The sequence below is a fragment of the Sordaria macrospora genome, chromosome 7 (assembly GCF_033870435.1).
Source record: "Sordaria macrospora chromosome 7, complete sequence".
In the NCBI taxonomy this organism is placed as follows: Eukaryota; Fungi; Ascomycota; class Sordariomycetes; order Sordariales; family Sordariaceae; genus Sordaria; species Sordaria macrospora.
Genome location: NC_089377.1, coordinates 1363078 through 1382380, shown reverse-complemented (window position 1 = coordinate 1382380; position 19303 = coordinate 1363078). Strand labels below are relative to the sequence as shown.

General features: G+C 53.2%; 7 protein-coding genes across 7 annotated transcripts; 5 read left to right on the top strand and 2 right to left on the bottom strand.

The window, feature by feature from the left end:
• Positions 1 to 850: 850 nt before the first annotated feature.
• SMAC4_03310 (uncharacterized protein) lies at positions 851 to 3594 on the top strand. The gene is made up of 5 exons (XM_003352944.2): positions 851 to 1456; positions 1652 to 1975; positions 2064 to 2147; positions 2217 to 2775; positions 2885 to 3594. The coding sequence occupies exons 1-5, from the start codon at positions 1359 to 1361 to the stop codon at positions 3383 to 3385; spliced, it is 1566 nt and encodes a 521-aa protein (XP_003352992.1). The 5' UTR covers positions 851 to 1358; the 3' UTR covers positions 3386 to 3594.
• A 29-nt stretch (positions 3595 to 3623) lies between these two features.
• SMAC4_03311 (uncharacterized protein) lies at positions 3624 to 5321 on the bottom strand (the record flags this gene model as incomplete). Its single annotated transcript, XM_003352945.1, has 2 exons — positions 3624 to 3653; positions 3723 to 5321. The coding sequence occupies 2 exons, from the start codon at positions 5319 to 5321 to the stop codon at positions 3624 to 3626; spliced, it is 1629 nt and encodes a 542-aa protein (XP_003352993.1).
• A 1078-nt stretch (positions 5322 to 6399) lies between these two features.
• Positions 6400 to 7323, bottom strand: SMAC4_03312 (40S ribosomal protein eS28). Its single transcript, XM_003352946.2, has 3 exons — positions 7189 to 7323; positions 6981 to 7064; positions 6400 to 6899 (listed from the first exon to the last, which is right to left on the bottom strand). The coding sequence occupies exons 1-3, from the start codon at positions 7247 to 7249 to the stop codon at positions 6838 to 6840; spliced, it is 207 nt and encodes a 68-aa protein (XP_003352994.1). The 5' UTR covers positions 7250 to 7323; the 3' UTR covers positions 6400 to 6837.
• Positions 7324 to 8083: 760 nt separating this feature from the next.
• Positions 8084 to 10601, top strand: SMAC4_03313 (uncharacterized protein). The gene is made up of 9 exons (XM_003352947.2): positions 8084 to 8504; positions 8703 to 8806; positions 8873 to 9057; positions 9125 to 9360; positions 9416 to 9574; positions 9629 to 9736; positions 9790 to 10023; positions 10078 to 10334; positions 10397 to 10601. Exons 1-9 carry the CDS (start codon positions 8465 to 8467, stop codon positions 10439 to 10441), a joined length of 1368 nt encoding a protein of 455 aa, XP_003352995.2. The 5' UTR covers positions 8084 to 8464; the 3' UTR covers positions 10442 to 10601.
• A 315-nt stretch (positions 10602 to 10916) lies between these two features.
• Positions 10917 to 13686, top strand: SMAC4_03314 (uncharacterized protein). The gene is made up of 2 exons (XM_066089923.1): positions 10917 to 13302; positions 13368 to 13686. Exons 1-2 carry the CDS (start codon positions 11140 to 11142, stop codon positions 13410 to 13412), a joined length of 2208 nt encoding a protein of 735 aa, XP_065947711.1. The 5' UTR covers positions 10917 to 11139; the 3' UTR covers positions 13413 to 13686.
• A 626-nt stretch (positions 13687 to 14312) lies between these two features.
• Positions 14313 to 16107, top strand: SMAC4_03315 (uncharacterized protein). Its single transcript, XM_003352949.2, has 3 exons — positions 14313 to 14629; positions 14728 to 15431; positions 15522 to 16107. The coding sequence occupies exons 1-3, from the start codon at positions 14534 to 14536 to the stop codon at positions 15763 to 15765; spliced, it is 1044 nt and encodes a 347-aa protein (XP_003352997.1). The 5' UTR covers positions 14313 to 14533; the 3' UTR covers positions 15766 to 16107.
• A 511-nt stretch (positions 16108 to 16618) lies between these two features.
• Positions 16619 to 18695, top strand: SMAC4_03316 (uncharacterized protein; the record flags this gene model as incomplete). Its single annotated transcript, XM_003352950.2, has 1 exon — positions 16619 to 18695. The coding sequence occupies exon 1, from the start codon at positions 16833 to 16835 to the stop codon at positions 18693 to 18695; it is 1863 nt and encodes a 620-aa protein (XP_003352998.1). The 5' UTR covers positions 16619 to 16832.
• Positions 18696 to 19303: the final 608 nt, after the last annotated feature.

Genomic DNA, 19303 nt, shown 5'->3' with positions numbered 1-19303 from the left:
GCCCCTCACAACTCAAAACATTTTGTGTGGACTTGGCATTGCGCCTTGGGAATGCAATCTTCCGCAAAATTCATACATAACATTTCCCCGTTCCCGGACATTTCCCACAAACCGTGCTGACGACGGACGCAGGTACCGATGCCGAACGACATCCGCTCTCTCACCGCGTCGTGCAATGCACAATATATATGGGGCGAACTATATAAACCATTGTTTCAAGTGTCCTTTTCGAACCGAAAATGGCGCGAGCTTGCGAAGCCGCCAAGTGGATGCCGTGAGAGAAAAGCTGACGAGGTGTTGGACCAACCGGCTGAACGCTGAGAGTGGTGAAGAGGAAGAAAGTATAAGCGCCATGTCTGCTGCAGTTTGTTTGGAACTATTTAACCCCTCTCGCCCCCTTTGTTCCCGTTCTCGAGGTTTGCACGAAAAAAAATATCTTTTTCGATTCTCTTGGCGAAAGTTCGTTGGCTGATGAATGGTTGGTGGTTAGTGCTGACTGGACGTTATCGTTTGCCGCCGTCACGTATCAAGTTGTTCAAAGCGGGACAGGAAAAAGTATCGTGAGTTCCTGGCTCGCCGCGATGACTGGAGTACCAAACAACCAACATCACAATGACGAACGGGAAGTCGATCCGGGAATGAAATCCGAAACCTGAAACCAGCCACTCATCAATCAAACAAGGCCTGGACTCGACTCTCCCACATACAAAAAAAATTTGCGAGGAGCTGTTGGAATGAATTCCGCGCGTCGTTCATTCCTTCACTCAATGGGCACCTCAAACTCCCAACTGCCTGTCGTTGAAATGTGTCAAAACCCCCGCACCTCTCCGGGCTTTTGGACGGAATTTTACAGAGGTTCGTCCAAATCGGTTCGACTCAGCTCTTCGTCAGCTCAACTTCTAACCAATCCCGTCGCTGTGGCGGCACACACGGTGCGTGGGATGGGTTGCGCTTGATCCAGGTGACGCAACTAGGGGCGCAAATCCGGGGAAAGAGCCCACGGCATTGCACAGTGTCACCACTCCTCCCCCCATTCCCATGGAATTCGGTGTTCACATTGAAACCCAATTCTATGGACAAGTCTCATATAAGCAAGACCTGCCCGGCCACTGATGGAAATTGAGTAGGGACCGAGTGGACTTGTTTCTTCGTCAATCAAAAATCTCATCGTGGAACCGCCATCCTCACTCATTGTTTCAGGTTCGACTTGCCCTGATTGCTTCGTTTGTTTGCTCGGAGATATCTGGAAGAGTGATACCAGTACCGCCAACCATCAAATCGGGTCTTTACCTTGTTTTCCGGATCTGAGCTCCGCGGCAAGAAAAAGGAGTGCATTCCGAGGAGGAATTCTCGCAGCGATGAACGGAATCAAGGGCTTAGGTCTGGGCTTATCTAAAGCCTCGTGGCGCTTGCATTCTCTTTGTCTGTTGCTTGCTCTTGGCTCATTTGTTTGGGGGTAAGACTTTTTGAAGTTGCTGAGCTCATCGATACACCCAAATTCGAGTGGGCGTCGGGTGTACTTTATCGTGGTCTCACAGAGATCAAGCCCCTTGATCAAGTCGTGGGACAAAGGATCGGGGCATCGGGGAACAGGCTCCGGAAAAAGAGTTCATCGCCACTTACACTGAGTTTACTGACACTCACTGCGCAGATACAATGTTGGCGTTCTCGCCTCCGTCCTCGCTCATCCCGGCTTCCGCGAGACCATTCCCGGCTATGGCCCGTACAGGCGTGGACTCATCACGGCCATCTACTACCTCGGCACATGGCTGAGTTATGTATTCTTTTCCCGCCCCGCCGCGGACCTGCTCGGCCGTCGCTATGCTGCCATGGTGGGCATGTCCGTGTTATGTGTAGGTCAGGCACTTCAGGCAGCTGCTTCGGGGTCGGTGGCGCTTAGTATGGTGATATGTGGTCGGGTTGTTTCTGGTATGGGCACTGGTATCGTCTCGACGAGTGTGCCGTTGTATCAAAGGTATGTGAAAAAACCATATCGTTTCGGACTCATCCCAAGCGAGATATCACCATATCGATAGGGCTGACCGGTGTGACTTATCGCACAGTGAAATTGCCCCGGCCAAACAACGAGGCAAACTGGTTGTTTTGAACCATGTCGGGTTTGTAGCTGGACTTGCTTCGGGCTTCTGGTAAGTTGACTGGAAGACGAGTCATCACATGCGTCAACTCCCATAGGTATCATCCTAACGATATCATAGGGTGGGCTACGCCATAACCTTTTGGAGCGACACGTACGGCTACCAGAGCGGCTGGCGCTTCTCCGTCTCCCTCTCCTTCATCCCGGCCCTGCTCTTCCTCACCGGGCTCCCCTTCCTATACGAATCTCCCCGGTGGCTCGTCGAGCACGGTCGCGTCGACGAAGCCCTCAAAGCCCTGAAATTCTATCGCGAAGGCTCCTTCACTCCTTCGCAGATCCAGGATGAACTGACTGACATCAAGCGCAACGTATCCGCCTACCAGGCCACAAGCTTGAAGAAATGGACCGCCCTGTTCACCAAACCCAGCTTGTTCTCGCGACTCTGGCGAGCGACGCTGCTGCACTTCATGGCGCAGATGTGCGGCGCCACGGCGATGAAGTATTACCTGCCGGACCTGTTTAGGGTGTTGGGACTGAGCCCAAGGACTTCACTGCTGGCGGGCGGGATCGAAAGTACCCTCAAGATCGGGTGCACGGTGTTGGAGATGTTTGTTATTGACAAGGTGGGGAGAAGGGTGACGTTGGCTGTTGGGGCGGCGATTATGGCTTTTGCTTTGTTGGTGAGTTTGTTTTCGCTTCCTTTCCATTTGCTTGTTGGCCTTTTTGGGACCGGGACCGGGACAAAGGAATGTGAAAATGAATGAATGCTAACCCACATCACCCATCAAGATTAACGGCGCCCTCCCCCTAGCTTACCCCAACAACACCAACCGCGCCGCAGACTACACCTGCGTCGTCTTCATCTTCATCTACTCACTCGGCTACAGCATGGGATTCGGACCGGCAGCTTGGGTCTACGGATCTGAGATCTTCCCTACTGCCGCTCGCGCGCGTGGGTTGAGCTTCGCTGCTTCTGGCGGGGCTGTGGGCTCGATCATTGTCTCTCAGCTGTGGCCTATCGGTATTGCTGAGCTTGGGTCCAAGATTTACTTCTTCTTTATGGCGGTGGACTTGGTGTGCGTACCGATCATCTTCTTGCTTTACCCGGAGACCAAGGGCCGTCCACTGGAAGATATGGAGGTGTTGTTTGGTGGGTATGAGGGGAGGACGCCGTCGACTACGTCTTTGCTTTTGGCGGATGAGAGGGACGAGGATGATGAAGATGAGGATGAGACGCCGGATAGGCCTTTGTTGGGTGACGGGAGAGATGGGAGAAGCTTGGCAAGGTAGGTCTTGATTTGCGCCAGTGTTATGCATGCATGTCATTGAATTGTGATTGGTACCTCTACTGTGTATGTCGGGATTCAGAGAGAGGAGTACTCTTATGTACGCATGAACAAAGCCTTATATACTCGGGAGGCTATCTTTTATGCAAAGAAAAAGACTACAGTTGAAGCGCTTCACGAACAAGTCGTAGTAAGAAAGATAAAAGGCCGCCAGTGCGTCACTCCACCATGCCACATCAATTCTAGTAAAAGAGCTCAACAGCATCGAAGATCTGGATCCCAACGTTAGCAATCCACATTCTCATCATCAACAACCATATAGGACTCAAAGAAATACTCACAAAGTTGGGACTCAAAAACGTATCCCCACTGCTCCCCGACAGCGCACTAATAGTGATGGTATTCGACCCACTAACCAACTTGCCCGTCGGCACCGCCACATCATACACTTCTCCAAACCCTCTGTACGCGCCCCTGGTGACACCACGACTATCAATCTTGGTAGGCGCAGCAGGCGCGGCCGCCGACCACCCGTTCACCACCGCCTGCGGGCGCGCACCGGCAAAGGCCAGCGTGGTGGCGATCCTCAGCGTGGCCGCCTTGCCCGCCGCGCTGCTGGCCAGGTTGAACTTGATAGTGACGGGGTTATTGACGCTCTTGAACACGGCCATAGGGAAGTCCGACAAAGAAGAGCTGCCAACGGTGTAGGTAAGCGGGCCCCAGCTGGACATGCGGCTGTCGGAGGGGTGCATGCGCAGAAACTTGTCGGCGTTGCGGAACCCCGTGGGCTGGCCGTCGTACTCGCCGATTTTGAAAAGCGTCGTATGGCTGGTGTTGAAGGTGCTGGCGATGTTGGCGGTGGTGGTTTGTCCAGCGGAGACGGTCACGGTAGAGGTGGCGACCTTGAACTCGGTCTGGTACAAAACCATGGTGTATGTCCCCGCCTTCATCTTGGGCGAGGTGAACTGCCCGTTGGACGCCGTCTTGACCCAGTACTGCGCGGCTGAGTTGTACCAGTGCACCACGCCTTCGAATCCGGAGGGGATGCCGGAGGCGCGGCCCGTGACGGTGCCGCGCTGCGAGTCGGGCACGTAGCCCGTTACGCCGAGCTCGCCGAACCAGGAGAGGTCGCCAACGCTCTTGAGGGTCGGGATGCCAGAGCGGGAGAAAGTCATCAGGTACGGGCCGTGCAGGCCCATGCGGTAGGCCTCCGTCTGCACGTGGCCGCTGTTCATGTAGTTGTACAGGTTGGTGCTGGCGCCGGCGTTGTTGGAGTCGATGTCGCGGAAGAAGGGCCCGCCTGAGGAGGACTCCTGCTGCGGGGTGATAACGCAGACGTGCATCAGGTCGGAGCCGCCGTAGACGCAGTGCGAGTCCTCGTCGATGAAGCGCGTGGAGGAGTAGAACTTGGAGCGGGTCTGGCCGTTGACGACGAAGACGTCGGAGCCCTCGACGGTGGAGGAGGAGCCGGTGGTGGTGGAAACCTCGCCGTAGGGGTACTCGCTTGGGAGCTTGTCGGGCAGCAAGCGGGCGATGAAGCGGAGCTCGCCGATGGAGGGCTCGGCTGTGATATAGGTGGCCATGTAGATGGTGCTGTCGGCCTCCTTGACAATCATGTAGTGGGTGAGGGTCGAGGTGACACAGGTCACCTTGATGAACTTGGCCGACGACCCATTGATCTGACTGACAGAGACGGTGGCCGAGCCGAGGCCGGATCCGATGTGGGTGCCCTGGCTGCTGTACTGGAGTTCGGTACCGCGGTACTTGATCGAGTTGATGTCGCAGCTGGACTTGCTGACGGAGAAGATCAAGGGGTTCGAGGAGCCAGCGTCAATGACAAAGTTGTTGCCGGAGGTGGTGTACCCAAAGGCAGCAAGTGCCCCCGAGACGAAGAAGGAGACGGCCAAAAAGGCCAGATGGAAGAGATTGAGGAACCCCATGATGCTCTCCTGTTAACTGCAGTAACAGAGATGATAGAGCTGGCACGTTCAAGGTTGCCGTGACAAAAAAGCGGAGTAGGAGCATACAAGGATGCTTGAGCCATCTTATATAAATCCTGATGGCCTTGACGGGAGCAAGAACTGACACATTTATGCCGAAACATGCCTCCCGCGATCCTAGTTCTCAGAGTGAAAACCGTTGTTCCCAGTCTTATCGAAAGCTGTGATGAGACTCGATTGGCGGAATAAGACTGGAGGAGACTGGAGGAGACTGGAGGATGTGTTCCGATGGCCGTTGATGGCAAGCTGGATACGTAGCGGGAAGGTCGGCCGGTCGGATGAGGTTACATTCAGTGGCTAAACGACTGGAATTTCCGGGGAAGGCGTGTGTGTTCATGCCGCCAAGACGGTGGATTTGCGGTCGAAGCCTCGAAGCGGCGGTTTCAGGTCCCGAAGTCCAAAATGGTAATGTGACAGGGGACGGCCTAACCCCTTTTTATACGGGAAAACTTCCATGGAGGATGTATCCAGAACAAGTGCCGACTCCTTTATCCCCGTCACTTCATCCTCCTCTAATTCCCAATGCCTGATGAACCAAGAAATGCAACCAGGTGAACACGACTGCCACTTGAACGGCAAACATGCGGTATATGCTTGGTTCGAGAACTCTCTGCTGGACTGTCCAACTGCCTGTCTTCAGTTGTCGCGAGATGCAGTCTCAAGACAGCATGAATAGCGTAGGAGTTCCTGTTTGGCGGTTAGCGAGAGGCTTCGACAACGGGGTTTAGCACATGATCTCATTGTTTCACGATGACTAGCACAGGGATCAATCAGTCCCAGTTGGCTACTACAAGTCTCTACGACGCTACCACATTTGTCATGATGCAATACCAACAGGGCTCTGTCGCTGTGCCTAAAAGCCTCCCATTCTCATGCATGGCGTTGTTTGGGAATCTGGAGCGTATATTGGACACGGTAGGACGGAGGTTTTGGACTTCGGTTGCAGAGCAGGGCGGACGGATTGGAGCTGACGTTGCCCGAGGGCATGGATTTGCTTGACTAACGGGCGCGCGAAGTGGCGTTGTTGCTGATCGGAGTCGGGCCTCGACGGCCACTGCTGGGGCAGGAGCAGAACCCCAATAGCCTCGAGAATTCGAGGTAGAGCTGCCCATAGAGATCCCCAAGTCCATGCCCGACCGAAGTTGTGTTGTGTGCTGGAAACCTCCGTCCTCCTGAGCCCCCAAATGGATGTCCCAAGTGTATCACCCATCTTCCTTCACAAGAGAACACGATTGCAGCGAAATGGAGTGGTCCGAATCAATGCAACGTCTGCACCTAGCAGATTTTTGGGGAGGAAAGAATAATCATGGCAATGCCGTTCTACCGAACTCCCAACCCAGAATGTTCCGTGAATCCCTGGCCGCAAGTCATGATGAAATCGTTCCTCGTCGAGACAGGCCAAAACCGAGGTAGCGCTGTAATTCTCATTCCTCCCTTTTTCGTCACATCGAACTTCTTAACGGAGACGGCGGGCCTCACGCTCGGACTCGAGAAGGACAAGGATGTCGTCCTCACGGACTGTTGGGCAAATTTGTTAGTTTTTTTGCTGCTCTCGCTGTGTCTTTTTATGTAGACAATCGGGATCGGGCTTGTATTTACCAGGGCCCTTGACGTTACGGATGATGGAGCGGGTCTGGTCGTCCATGAACTCGACGCGGACCTGGGTAACACCACCGCGAGAGCCTGCAAAATTCCAACTTGGTCAGCATTTCTGTGTCCTCGCCATTTCTTTGTTTTTTGCCCGTCGCGTCGCCTTTCCTCGCGGGAAAATCGACTTTGACAGCATTTCGGCGGGAATTTCGCATACCGGTACGGCCGAGGACGCGGGTGACCTTGACGAGCTTGACGGGGGCCTTAGAGGAATCCATTGTCGCGACTGATCGAGTTGATGGGTCGACGTGGGTGGGTTGTGTGTGAAGTTGCGGAAGATGCGAAATTTCACCAAAATTGACTGTGTGCGGAGCCGAAATGCGCTGGGTTATCGGAAAAACCTCCATCCGCCCTAATCAAGGCCTAGTCTGCCCTATCCAGATAGGCTTGGGGAACCTTAACGGCCAACACCAGGTGCGCCTCGCCTGTGCATTTTAGGGTAGAGGTCTGTGCTCAGTCCCACTTTGCCCTGCGGTCTGGATGCCAACTGTGGGGCCCAGCTGAGCTTCTCCAACTGCAACCTCTTTGTCGACTTTCACGTTCACGTTCAACATCAGAGCCAAAGACACGACAGGTATCTGTCTGCATTGTCTCCCTTTCAATATCAAATCCCAAACCTCAAGTCGTGGTGATACCCCATCTTATGGTAACCCAACTGGGTTTCTTCTTCAAGCTTTATCTCTGTTTCCTCGGACTGGCCAGTGTCTCCTGATGCATGCCCACTGAACTTCCATTAACTTCAATTTTCAATGGCTTCGTGACAAACAACACCAGTTGACAGACTCGGACCAGCAACCGAGGATTTTCCACCATGGGTTTCTCTGATATCAACCAGCATGTGTTTCCAAAGACACCATCTGAGTCTGACACCAAAATAGAACTTGGATGATTTACGGCAAATAAGGAAGCTACCTTCTGGCCATGTCAACCATGGAGATTATTGGATCCTTGACTGCTGGGCTTATATCCAATGTCCCTTCTGATGTAAGCTACCTCTACTTTTGGGCACCACGATGTCTGTGTCACGGCTTCAGACCTTCGAGGCATCATGGCTCAAGACTGCCTTGGATATGTAAATCTTTTAATCCCAATATCCTCCAGAGAATACATCAACTTTTCTCCAATGTTCCCATTCCTGAATTGTTACTTAACGGCTTCATCCCAGTAGGTGATCTCGCGATTCCGTATCCGATGTTGCCGACTGATCAGCTCGTTCATCTCCCAAGAGCCTCACACATCTTGGCCCTTGGGCTTGGCCGCTTGGGCCATTGCACTAACGGCTTGGCACCTCTTTACGCCCCTGTTTTGTTATCGCACTTCCTTGCTGCCCCCTTTCCAACCAAAACATTTAAAGGCAAGGAAAGGAACACTTCTGGAACCTACTGAATAAGTGGTGATACCAACACATTCCCAACCTAGTCTCGCTGTTGTCAATGGTTCCGTACTACAGGATGGGCTGGAGAGACTTTATCGGTCAGTTATAGCCTTTTGTGTTCATGACAAACATCCAAACCATCACATCAGTCACTGTGAATAACGCCGGAAACGCCGGTTGCCCCGGAAACAATCGGCCATCGTGACATTGTGCTCTTGATGCAGTTGATATTCCTACAATTCCTTCAGACTAGAGAAAAGACACCAGAAAATGTGCTAATTGTAGTTTATTTTTAGATTCTACTCGCGATGCTATCGCCGAAATTGGTGCCGAAATCGGCGTTACCGATGAGCCGGAGAAGAGGATAAAGTGCCCCAAGATGGTGTTTGCTCACTACATGGTAAAATACCCTCAACATCGTTCCCATACTTGAATCAAAGCTTGCCGTGCTGACTCCTCATTGCAGCTGGGACTCACGGTCAATCACACTTACCAGGACTGGGAAGATGAGATTAGAGCCGCCAAGGAATGTGGCATCGACGGATTCGCACTGAATACGGGACCACAAGATCATTGGCTTAACGAGCAGTTGGCTTTGGCGTATCAGGCGGCTGAACGGGTAGGAGGCTTTGTCCTTTTCATCTCTTTTGAGTAAGTCAATATTGTATTACCATGTTTCTTCATGAATAGATAAGTTAGGACTGACCAGAACTACTAGCTTTGCGTTTGAGTGGCCAGTGCAGCAGGTCATTGACTTGATCAACCGATTCAAGTATTCGCCAGCCCAATGTGTAGTTGATGGGAGACCATTCGTATCGACGTTTGAGGGTCCTCAGTGGGCTGACAACTGGCCTTTGGTCCGTCAAGCGACCGGTGGCATCTTCCTTGTTCCGGACTGGGCCAGTCTTGGACCCCACGGAGTTGGCCAGAAGCTCCAGTATATCGATGGTGCTTGTAAGTTTTCCCGCAATCCACACCCATGGTGTCTAGAGTAGGCTAACCAATTTAGTCTCCTGGGATGCATGGCCGAAGGGATGCAATCACAAGATGGGACCGGATGAAGATCATCTGTACATGGAAGCCCTCCAGATCGAGAAGCCCGGTATCTTTGGGACACCGAACAACAAGCACAAGTACATGATGGGCGTCAGTCCTTACTTCTATACCAGTTAGTATTTGAACTTGCCAATGGAAGCCGAAGAGGTGCTAACGTTGTGGATAGACCTTCCACAGTGGAACAAGAACTGGTACTGCTCCAGCGAGTCTCTCTGGTATGATCGTTGGCAACAGATCCTAGAGGTGCAACCAGACTTTGTCGAGATCATCACATGTTCGTTCCCCTCCTTGACCGAGGCCATAGTTAAAAGTGCTAACATTGGACAGGGAACGACTATGGAGAGTCAAGCTACATCTATGACCCCCATCGCGACGATCAGGTTGTGCCAGGAGCAGACACCTACGTCAAGGGCTACTCACACGACGCCTACCGTGCCATTCTGCCTCATTTTATCCAGGCTTACAAGGCTGGAAAGACCAAGGCTAAGCCAAGAGAGAACCTCGAGGACGTGGCAATCGCATGGTATCGCAGAACACCGGCTAGTGCTGGTCACCATGGTGGTAAGCTGGCATACGACCCATTTCCTTCATGATATCGCTGACACAGACTACCAGAAACCGCATGGGGACAAGGAGGCGACGCCTTGGCGGCACACGGCGCTAAGGACGTGATTTCGGTCGTTGCCATCACCAAGGAGGAGAACACGGTAACCGTGACGCTCGGAGATGGGCAACCGAGGGAGTTCCAAACGACACGGGGCTCTACGTACTTTGAGGTTCCGTTCGATGAGAGCACCCTCGGTCCCGTAAGGTTGCAGTTGAACGGCCAGGTCACGGAAGGGCCGGATATTCACTGTAATTGCGAAGACAAGGTGAGTTTCCACGCCGGCGCTTAGTTCTAACTGATCTCCCATTACTAACAGTCGTGCTTTAGGTCAACTTTAACTCGGTGGTCATTCAGGTTCCTGACAGGAGGTAATTGTGGGGGAACTGAGGATGCAAGACGGAGTTAGTGTGGAGGGTTCATGAAGGGATGAACCGGGAATGTAATGGCAGCAAGGATATAGGGAGAAACTGAAGAAGATATATGGTCGAATGTCATCGCATGATAACCGGAATAGTAATATACCGATTCTCGCATTGAGCGACCATTGCGTCTTCAAAGCTTGCCTGAGACTTTGACTTGGACCGCGGCCAGACACGCATCACGGAGTGTTGTTGACATTGAATGATGGATCTGCACGGGGTCAGGGGCATCGTGAAAGAATGACGGCATGAGCACCCCGTCTGTCGGGTGCCCTTTACAGTGGACCGGCTACTGTAGGCTTATCCAATCAGCACCCGGAACCGCTAACAAAAACTTCCCCTCGGGCGGGCGCGTTGCCGGGAAAGCCTGTCAGCTACGTCACAGGCGATCCTTCGGCGAGCGATCCGACAACAAGGGCTCATCGACCAAGCAACAACTTCCCGTTCGGTTTGCGCCAGATCCGAGAGATCATGTTACCTACAACAACATCAAGACCGACGAGGACCTGCGCATTCCCCAAACGTTGGGATTGCCATTGAAACACGACTTCGACACGCCTTCCATTCTTCTACGCAAACCGACCGATCTTCGTCTAGACAATCTCAACGGCCCGGCGCCGAGTGACACCCCCGTCTGCCCGCCATCATCACATGCCCGCCATGCGGCTGACAGCCGTCGTCGTCGGCCGGCTCTCTTGTCGCGCTCAACTACCGCCGACACTTTCGATTGCAACAAACCGGTGTTCCGGCCTCCTTTCACACAACCTGCTACGAACATCGTCGAGACAGCCAATACGCACCCCTTCTCCTTCGTATCTTTTTTCTACAGTAACCCGATCAATACCACGCGCCCCGCGACCACGACTTTCACAGACATGGCAGAAGACAGGAGGGAAAGGAGGGGGAGCAGGATATGGTGGTCGGTATTATAGACCAAGGGTAACACTATGGGCCAAAGCTGCCAATGGCGCACTAGCCACTGCTGCCTTCGTTTCGCTCTCGGAGGAGGATAACATCGGAACGGAACAGACGGCCGAGTTGCGGATGCTGCAGGTGTCGCGGGAGGAGATGGAGAAGAAGGTTGGAGAGGACGTCACGGGGTTAAAGAGAATTTGGAAGAAGATGGTGCTGTTTCTGGATCTTTACATATGGGAACCACTGTGGACGGGGATACGGTTCCTGGAGCTGGTCGGCATCTTCGTGCCGGTGATCATTACGGTACCAGCAATCTGGTTCGGAGAGCGCCAGCCGGATCGCGACAACGAGCGATCAGGGACGCTGTGGTGGTACGGGTTCTTGGTGCAGGCCATGGAGTGGGCTGGTCCTGCTTTCATCAAACTTGGACAATGGGCCGCCTCGCGATCGGACATCTTCCCCGATGAGATGTGCAATATCATGTCGAAACTACATGCTGACGCCCCTGCGCATTCTCTCAACGCTACGAAGCGTATCGTTGAGGAAGCATTCGGCGGTCGCCACTTTGACGAGATCTTCGAGGAATTCGACGAGAAGCCGTTGGGTGTTGGCGCTATCGCGCAGGTCTACAGGGCCAAGCTAAAACCGGACCTCACCATGCCTGCTGATGCCGACGTCTCCGATTCGAGCCGCCGGTTTGCCAAAAACGTCGGGACTGTCTTGAAGTCTACACCGAAACGGGTTCCGTCGTCCTACGTGGCCATCAAGGTGCTACACCCCGGCGTCGAGCGGACCGTACGGCGCGATCTCCGGATCATGGGATTCTTTGCGCGCATGATCAACGCGATTCCTACCTTGGAGTGGCTCTCACTCCCAGACGAGGTTGACCAATTCGGTGAGATGATGAAGCTGCAGCTCGACCTGCGCATCGAAGCCGCCAACTTGTCCATGTTCCGCAAGAACTTCAAAGACCGCACAACAGCCTGGTTTCCCTACCCTTACACCGAGTTCAGCACCCGCAACGTGCTCGTCGAGGAGTTCGCCCATGGCATTCCCCTAGCGGACTTCATGGCGAACGGCGGCGGCGTCTTCCAGAAAGAGATCGCTAGCGAAGGTCTGGACGCTTTCTTACGCATGCTCCTGCTCGACAATTTCGTCCACGCCGACCTCCACCCGGGTAACATCATGGTGCGCTTCTACGAGTCCGACAAGCCCACGCTCAGCCTGCACTGGGACAAGCCCAGCGACGCTCACCCGGAAAACGCGGCAGGCAGCAAGAAAAACGGCGACGTGACGGAGCACGTCCTTGCCCGCCTGCGGCCGTACAAGCACAACAAGGAAGCCTGGGACGCCGAGCTAGAGAAGATCGACAAGGAGGGATACCGCCCGCAGCTGATCTTCATCGACACCGGTCTGGTCACGGAGCTGAACGCGACCAACCGCGCCAATTTTCTGGATCTGTTCCGCGCCGTGGCCGAGTTCGACGGGTACAAGGCCGGCCACCTCATGTGCGAGCGCTGCCGCCAGCCGGACGTGGTGCTCGACAAGGAGGTGTTTGCGCTCAAGATGCAGCATCTGGTGCTGGGCGTCAAGAACAAGACGTTGGCGCTGGGGAACATCAAGATTGGCGATATCTTGCAGAACGTGCTGAACATGGTGCGGCAGCATCACGTCAGGCTGGAGGGGGATTTCGTCAATGTGGTTATCAGCATCTTGCTTCTGGAGGGCATCGGGCGGTCGTTGGATCCGGATGTGGATCTGCTCAGCAGCTCGCTTCCTATTTTGAGACAGCTGGGGGCCCAGGGTGGAAAGGATATGTTGATGGAGGGCGATGTGCATATGATGTTTGTTTGGCTGGGGTTGGAGGCCAGGAGGTTTGCGCAGGCTAGTATTGAGGATGTGAGTATTCCCGATCCTGATGATCCCGATGATATGTTTTTGCTAACACGTTTTGCTTGTGCTAGGTTGAACGGTGTGTCAAGTATGATTTACTGGCGCCGAATGTGTAATGGGGAAGAAGGGCGTTGGAATAGCCTGATTATAGAGTTTATAACTGTGTCACCGGAAAAAGGTTGACGCAGAAGGGGAAGAAGGAAGGAACGCATCAAGATGGAGTTTTACCAAGAGGCGCTTTACAAGCAAGCTGGAGGAGTTGCTGTTTATTCTTTTTCCTTTACCTCTCATGGTATGTGTGTTACATATTATCCTTTAGTAGTGATATCCTCATCTTTACCACTCATACACATCTATTGGACATGGTACCTCCCTGCATTCATGAGCACCTGAATGGCAACGGCTTGAGTCGGGTACCTTTTGCGGTTGCGCCTGTGCACAAAAAGTCGAGATTTCGATGAGAAAACAACGGACGACAGGAACTGACTTGGAACAGAAACCGGGCAACAACGTTAAGAATGGAGTCTCTCCTTACTGAATTAGCGGCCTAAGCTCTGTAATTCTGGCGATGTCATTGGATCAGCTGGACGTGTCAGGATGCTTTTCAGTGGATTCTCTTCAGCCCAAAGTCCTGGTTCGAGTTGTGCGATCCATGTCTCCCCTGACGGTCTGTTAGTCAAAGACCTTGATATGAGAGTTTGGGACGTGTATGACATGGAATTTTATGCGTTGCCATGGACTTAGGAAGCATTGTTAAGTTTTTAATGCTAACATATAGTCTTTAGCACACTTTTCACGCAATCAAAAACTTTATTCTGCAGTGAGTGGTTGTATCAGACAAAAGGTAGAATGACCGTGAAGTCTTTTGCTATCACACAGACCAATCTTGCGTGCAAGTCAATCCCGGTCGGGCGGGGCAGCCATCAAAGAAACGATGGCCCCAAGCGCGTCATGCCCGTCCGGCTTTATCCGCTCATATCGAAATTTCTCAACTCCCATATTTTTTTTTTCTCTTATGTTTCATCCTCTTTCTTGCTATCGAAGCTTCCATTGCTTGCCCGCGGCACTTGGGACTTTTCCCACTTTGTTTGATCTTTGAAACGACATATCCGCGATCTTGTTGGTATATATCATCGACCACTTCAAATCAGTAGCCCGGTTCTACTTCACTTCTGCCCGACACTTACAACAAAACCTATACTTATCTCGTCAACGACATCTTTTATAATCAGTAACAATGGGTTGGTTTTGGGCTGATGGAAACGCTGCCGCCGCTGCGCCGGCCGTCCCTCCGTCGCACAAGGATCTTGCCGCCAGTGGTGCTACTCCTCCTGTATGTTATCGTCGCCCTCGAACTTCGCCCTCATCCCCACCAGGGCTCTCCCACTGCCAGTAGAGTGTCGAGTCTAACCTCTTGTCGCAACCATGTAGCCTTCCTGCCCCATGCACAACAAGACCATGGACGCCTTGAGCGCCCACAAAGCCGCAGCAACACCAGCACCCGAACCGACTCCCGCCGCCGCTCCCCCTTCCAAGTGCCCAGTCAACCATGGCGCCAAGGACACCCTCGCCGCTGCCGCTGCCACCGTCGCGCCCAAGCAACACCAGCAGCCTGAACATCACCAACCCGCCGCCGCCGCTTCCGAGCCCTCCTTCCTCTCCAAGCTCAACCCGCTCAACTACATGTTCTCCTCCATCTCGCAAGAGCCCGCGCCCAACCAGGCCATCGCCCTGCCGACCGAGCGCGACCCCTCCTCCATCCCCAAGGGCACCGGTGACGGCAACTGGGAGTACCCCTCTCCCCAGCAGATGTACAACGCTCTTTTGCGCAAGGGCTACACGGACACCGACATCACGGCCGTGGAGAGCATGGTGGCCGTACATAATTTCCTGAACGAGGGCGCGTGGAACGAGGTTGTCGAGTGGGAGCGCCGGTTCGGCAAGGGCCTCATGCGCGGCTGGGAGATCATGAAGCGCGGCGAGGAGAACGCGCCAATGATACTGCGCCGGCTGGAGGCGCAGGAGAATGACCCGGAGCCCCAGCCGACGCTGATTCGGTTCCAGGGCAGGCCAAAGGATATGACGCCCAAGGCGGCGTTGTTGCAGGTTTTGGGAAGGATAAACCCCAAGTATGCGTAAGTATTTGTCCTCTTTTCAAGGTTTGGTTTTGGGGATGATGTTTGAAGTGGAAGTGGCTTTTTGCTAACGATTATGTGACTATCTAGCACCGAACCCCCCTTTGATCGCCACGATTGGTACGTCTCCCGCGAAACCCCCGACGGCGAGAAGAAGGAGGTCCGTTACGTGATCGACTTCTACTCTGCTCCTCCCGAGCCCACTGGCGAGCCCGTCTTCTACCTTGACGTCAGACCTGCCGTATCGGTTACCGGCGCTTGCGAGCGCTTGCTGAGGTGGGGCGGTGATGTCTGGTGGAAGGCTTCCGGCGGTGAGGTCCGGGAGCAGGAGTGAAGCAAGTGAAGAAAGACAAGTCGGGTGGTGACAGCTCAAATTTCTTGGCTGGGCAACACTGAATGATTATTGTGGAGAAGAAGCAAAAAATGGATTGGGTGGATGGGCGTGGGCGTGGGCGTGTAAAAGGGATGTGATTGTGGACAAAGGCGGTTTTGGATTTTGCTTTTTAATCATCTCTGTTTTTTATAACGGCATATCATGCATATCATGGACGGCGTCTTGGGAACACGGGACACGGGTACGTGCTTTCTAGCCGTTCTTTTTACAATCTTCAATATGGATTTATACTCCTCTCTTCGTTTGTATACCGAACCTACGTGTTATCTTGAGAATCTGTGGCTCTTCTCTCCGGATCCCCAGCTCCCCAGCTCCTCAAGTTCAGTCAGATCTGCTAAATTGTGTGATACCTGTTAACCAGTAACGCCACCTTCTATCTCCTGTGCCCTCTTATTAACTCTTCCTAGAATGACGGTCAGAATGGTAGCTGCAACAGATCTACATTATCGCCAACCGTACAATATCAATACTGGCAGACAGGACAAAGGAAGCCTGACGTCTGTTGGTCCAGTGTCTGTACTTGTCTGTTGCTATTCAAGTTTGAGGATCTCTGAGCTTGATGGTTTCAGAATGCTGTCAGAATCCTCGAGTACTTACTACACCTTTAGAAGATCACCCAAATTGCTACAGGCTCAACCAATCTGTTACTGTCACTCATCCTCTGCCTACAAGTCATGTTCGTGTTGATCATGTTTCGCTTTCAAACACCCATGTCCGAGCTTATCGCTGATATCCGCCAATCAGGAATGCCCCACCAGTGCCTGCCGGGGATGCAAGCTCTTTGTGCGCAGTGGGTTGGGGTCCAGACTCTGCCCCTGCCACTGTCGCATTCCAATCCGACCCGCTGCGCTCTGCAAAGAGCTTTCCCTTCTTCGCTGCGATCAATTTGGCGGCTAAAATCCACTAACAAAACATCACCAAAAAAGAAGTTCAATTGGCAACCGTCCCATCACATGGCACTTTGATAACCGCTCTGTTTCAAACCGGTCACACCAACACAAAAAGAAATGCCCGAGACCCCGGTTGCTGCAGCGATATCTGACAGCAGCAGCAGTAACGCCTACGTCCGGCTACACGTCTCCCCGCTAGACGCCGAACTTCTCCCCGTGGTCCTCAACTCGACCTTGCTTCCCAAGGCTCGCAACATCTCCTTCCACACGCTCGAAACTTTCCCCGAGAGGCGTTACGGCTTCGTCGAACTTCCCAAGGAAGACGCCGACAAGGTCCGCAAAAAGTTCAACGGCGCCGTGCTGAGAGGAAACAAGATGAAGGTCGACCCCGCCAAACCAGACAAGACCCCCGCGCCGCTGGGCGAAGAAGTCGCCCTGGCCGACGAAAAGAAGAAGGAGAAGAAGGAGAAAAGGTCCAAGAAGTCGCGTGATTCTTTGTTGTCGTCAGAGGACAAGAAGAAGTCCAAGAAGCGCAAGCGCGAGGAGATCACCGGAGTCGTCCTGGAAGAGGGCAGACAGGTCAAGCGAGGATGGACGTCCGCCGACGAGCCCAAGAAGGAGCGCAAGGACAAGCGCGACAAGAAGGATAAGAAAGAAAAGAAAGATAAGAAGGACAAGAAGAAGCAACGCGTCAAGTCGAAATACACGGACCATGACGAGTGTCTCGTCAAGACGGTGCTGCCGCCTAACAAGGTAGCCAATACCGAGGGCGTGGAGGGTATGGTCAAGAAGAAGAAGAAGGACAACAAGCGCGAGGTGGTGGTTCATGAGTTTGCCAAGACGACCAAGTTCCCGACGTTCCTCAAGGCGGCGACCACTTCTGGCTCCTCGAAGAAGGCCCCTCCACAGTTTGACGAGGAGAAGAAGTGCTGGGTGGATGAGGATGGAAATGTGGTGGAGGAGGTCAAGGCCACGCGGAAACCGACTACGGGCTTGCTTACGCTTGATGCTGAGCTCCAGCCCGAGGAGGAGGAGGACGACTCTTCATCGTCGTCTTCTGAGGATGAAGGCGAGACGAGGATTATCAAGTTGTACCATGAGTCTAGCAGCGAGGAAGAGGATGAGGATGAGGATGAGGAGGAGGAGAAGGAGGACAAGAAGAAGGACGACAAGGAGGACGAGTCGGGCAGTGAGGCCGAGGAGAAGTCAGAAGACGAGAAAGAGACCAAGCCTGCTCCCGAACCCGCAAAAGAAGAGTCAGCCTCCGACGCCGAATCCAGCGACGACGACGACGACGACGACAAAGACGCTTCTTCTCCCCCAGCAAAGAAAGAGAAAGCCTCAACACCTCCACCAACCTCAAACAAGGTCACTTCCAAGACCACCTCCAGTCCCGGCAAGAACCTCTCCATCCGCATCCCTCCTCCTCCCGCAACCCCTGCCCCAGCCACCAGCACCAAAACCGAGGTGCACCCCCTTGAGGCGCTCTACAAGAAGCCCAAGGTAGTAGACGGAGAAGCAGCCGCGGCAGAAAACCAGCAGGCCACCACCGGCTTCAGCTTCTTCGGCGGTAACAATGACGATATCGAAGAGGATGAGGAGGAAGTCACCACACGCCCTACCACTCTCCAGGTGCCTCTGACGCCTTACACTGAGAATGACTTCGAGTCTCGCGGTCTTAGAAGTGCTGCGCCTACGCCTGATACGGCGCACCCGAGCCGCGGAAGGTTTAAGCCGTGGGAGGATGATAATGAGTCGGGTAAAGAGGATGATGAAGAGGATGAGGATGCTGATATGGTGGATGCCGTTGCGGGAGCGACGGGATCTACAGAGACTGGTGCTGACGCGACCAGCGATTTCCAAAAGTGGTTCTGGGAACACCGCGGTGATCTGAACCGGTCGTGGAAGAAGCGCAGGAAGTTGGTGGGTAAGGAGAAGAGGTATAGAGAGAATAGGGCGAGGATGGCGAGGGCGATTTGAGGAGCTCAGTCACATAAGGAAGGTATTGCGTATTTTCGTTGTCTTCGGATCTCTCTCTCTCTCTCTCTCTCTATCTGAGTTATCTGGTGCTTGTCAGAGTAGCTCGCTGATCTGATCATGACTATTCGTTATAACAAGGTTTCGCTCGTGTCAATCAATACTTGTACATGGTTTAAGCATACAGCTTCCGCTGATATCTCCTTCCTTCCACATTCTTTGATACTTGAAATTCTCTCCCCTCGTGCTCTGACTTGACTACTCTACACCCCATTATTGACTTGACCTAGGTATATGGTCTTTGTGTGGTGGGTTATCGAGCCAAAACCGTGATGGCTCTTCGATATTGACAGCAAACGGTTTCAAGGCCATGTGCCAGATCGTTGTTCCGTCCTCTGGGTATGTAGGTATCCTTTTGGTACCTTATCTTTTGGGGTATCCTTCTTTGGGTATCCGCTAACAAATCAGGAAGCTATGATGAAATGTTGCAAAAGCCAGAGAAACTTGAAGGTGATATCTTTCCCCCTTTCCTTTCCCCTTTGCCCTTCAAAGATTCCCCGTTTCCCTGTTTGGTAGGTATCATGAATGATTCCTTGATAGCAAGGCGAAAA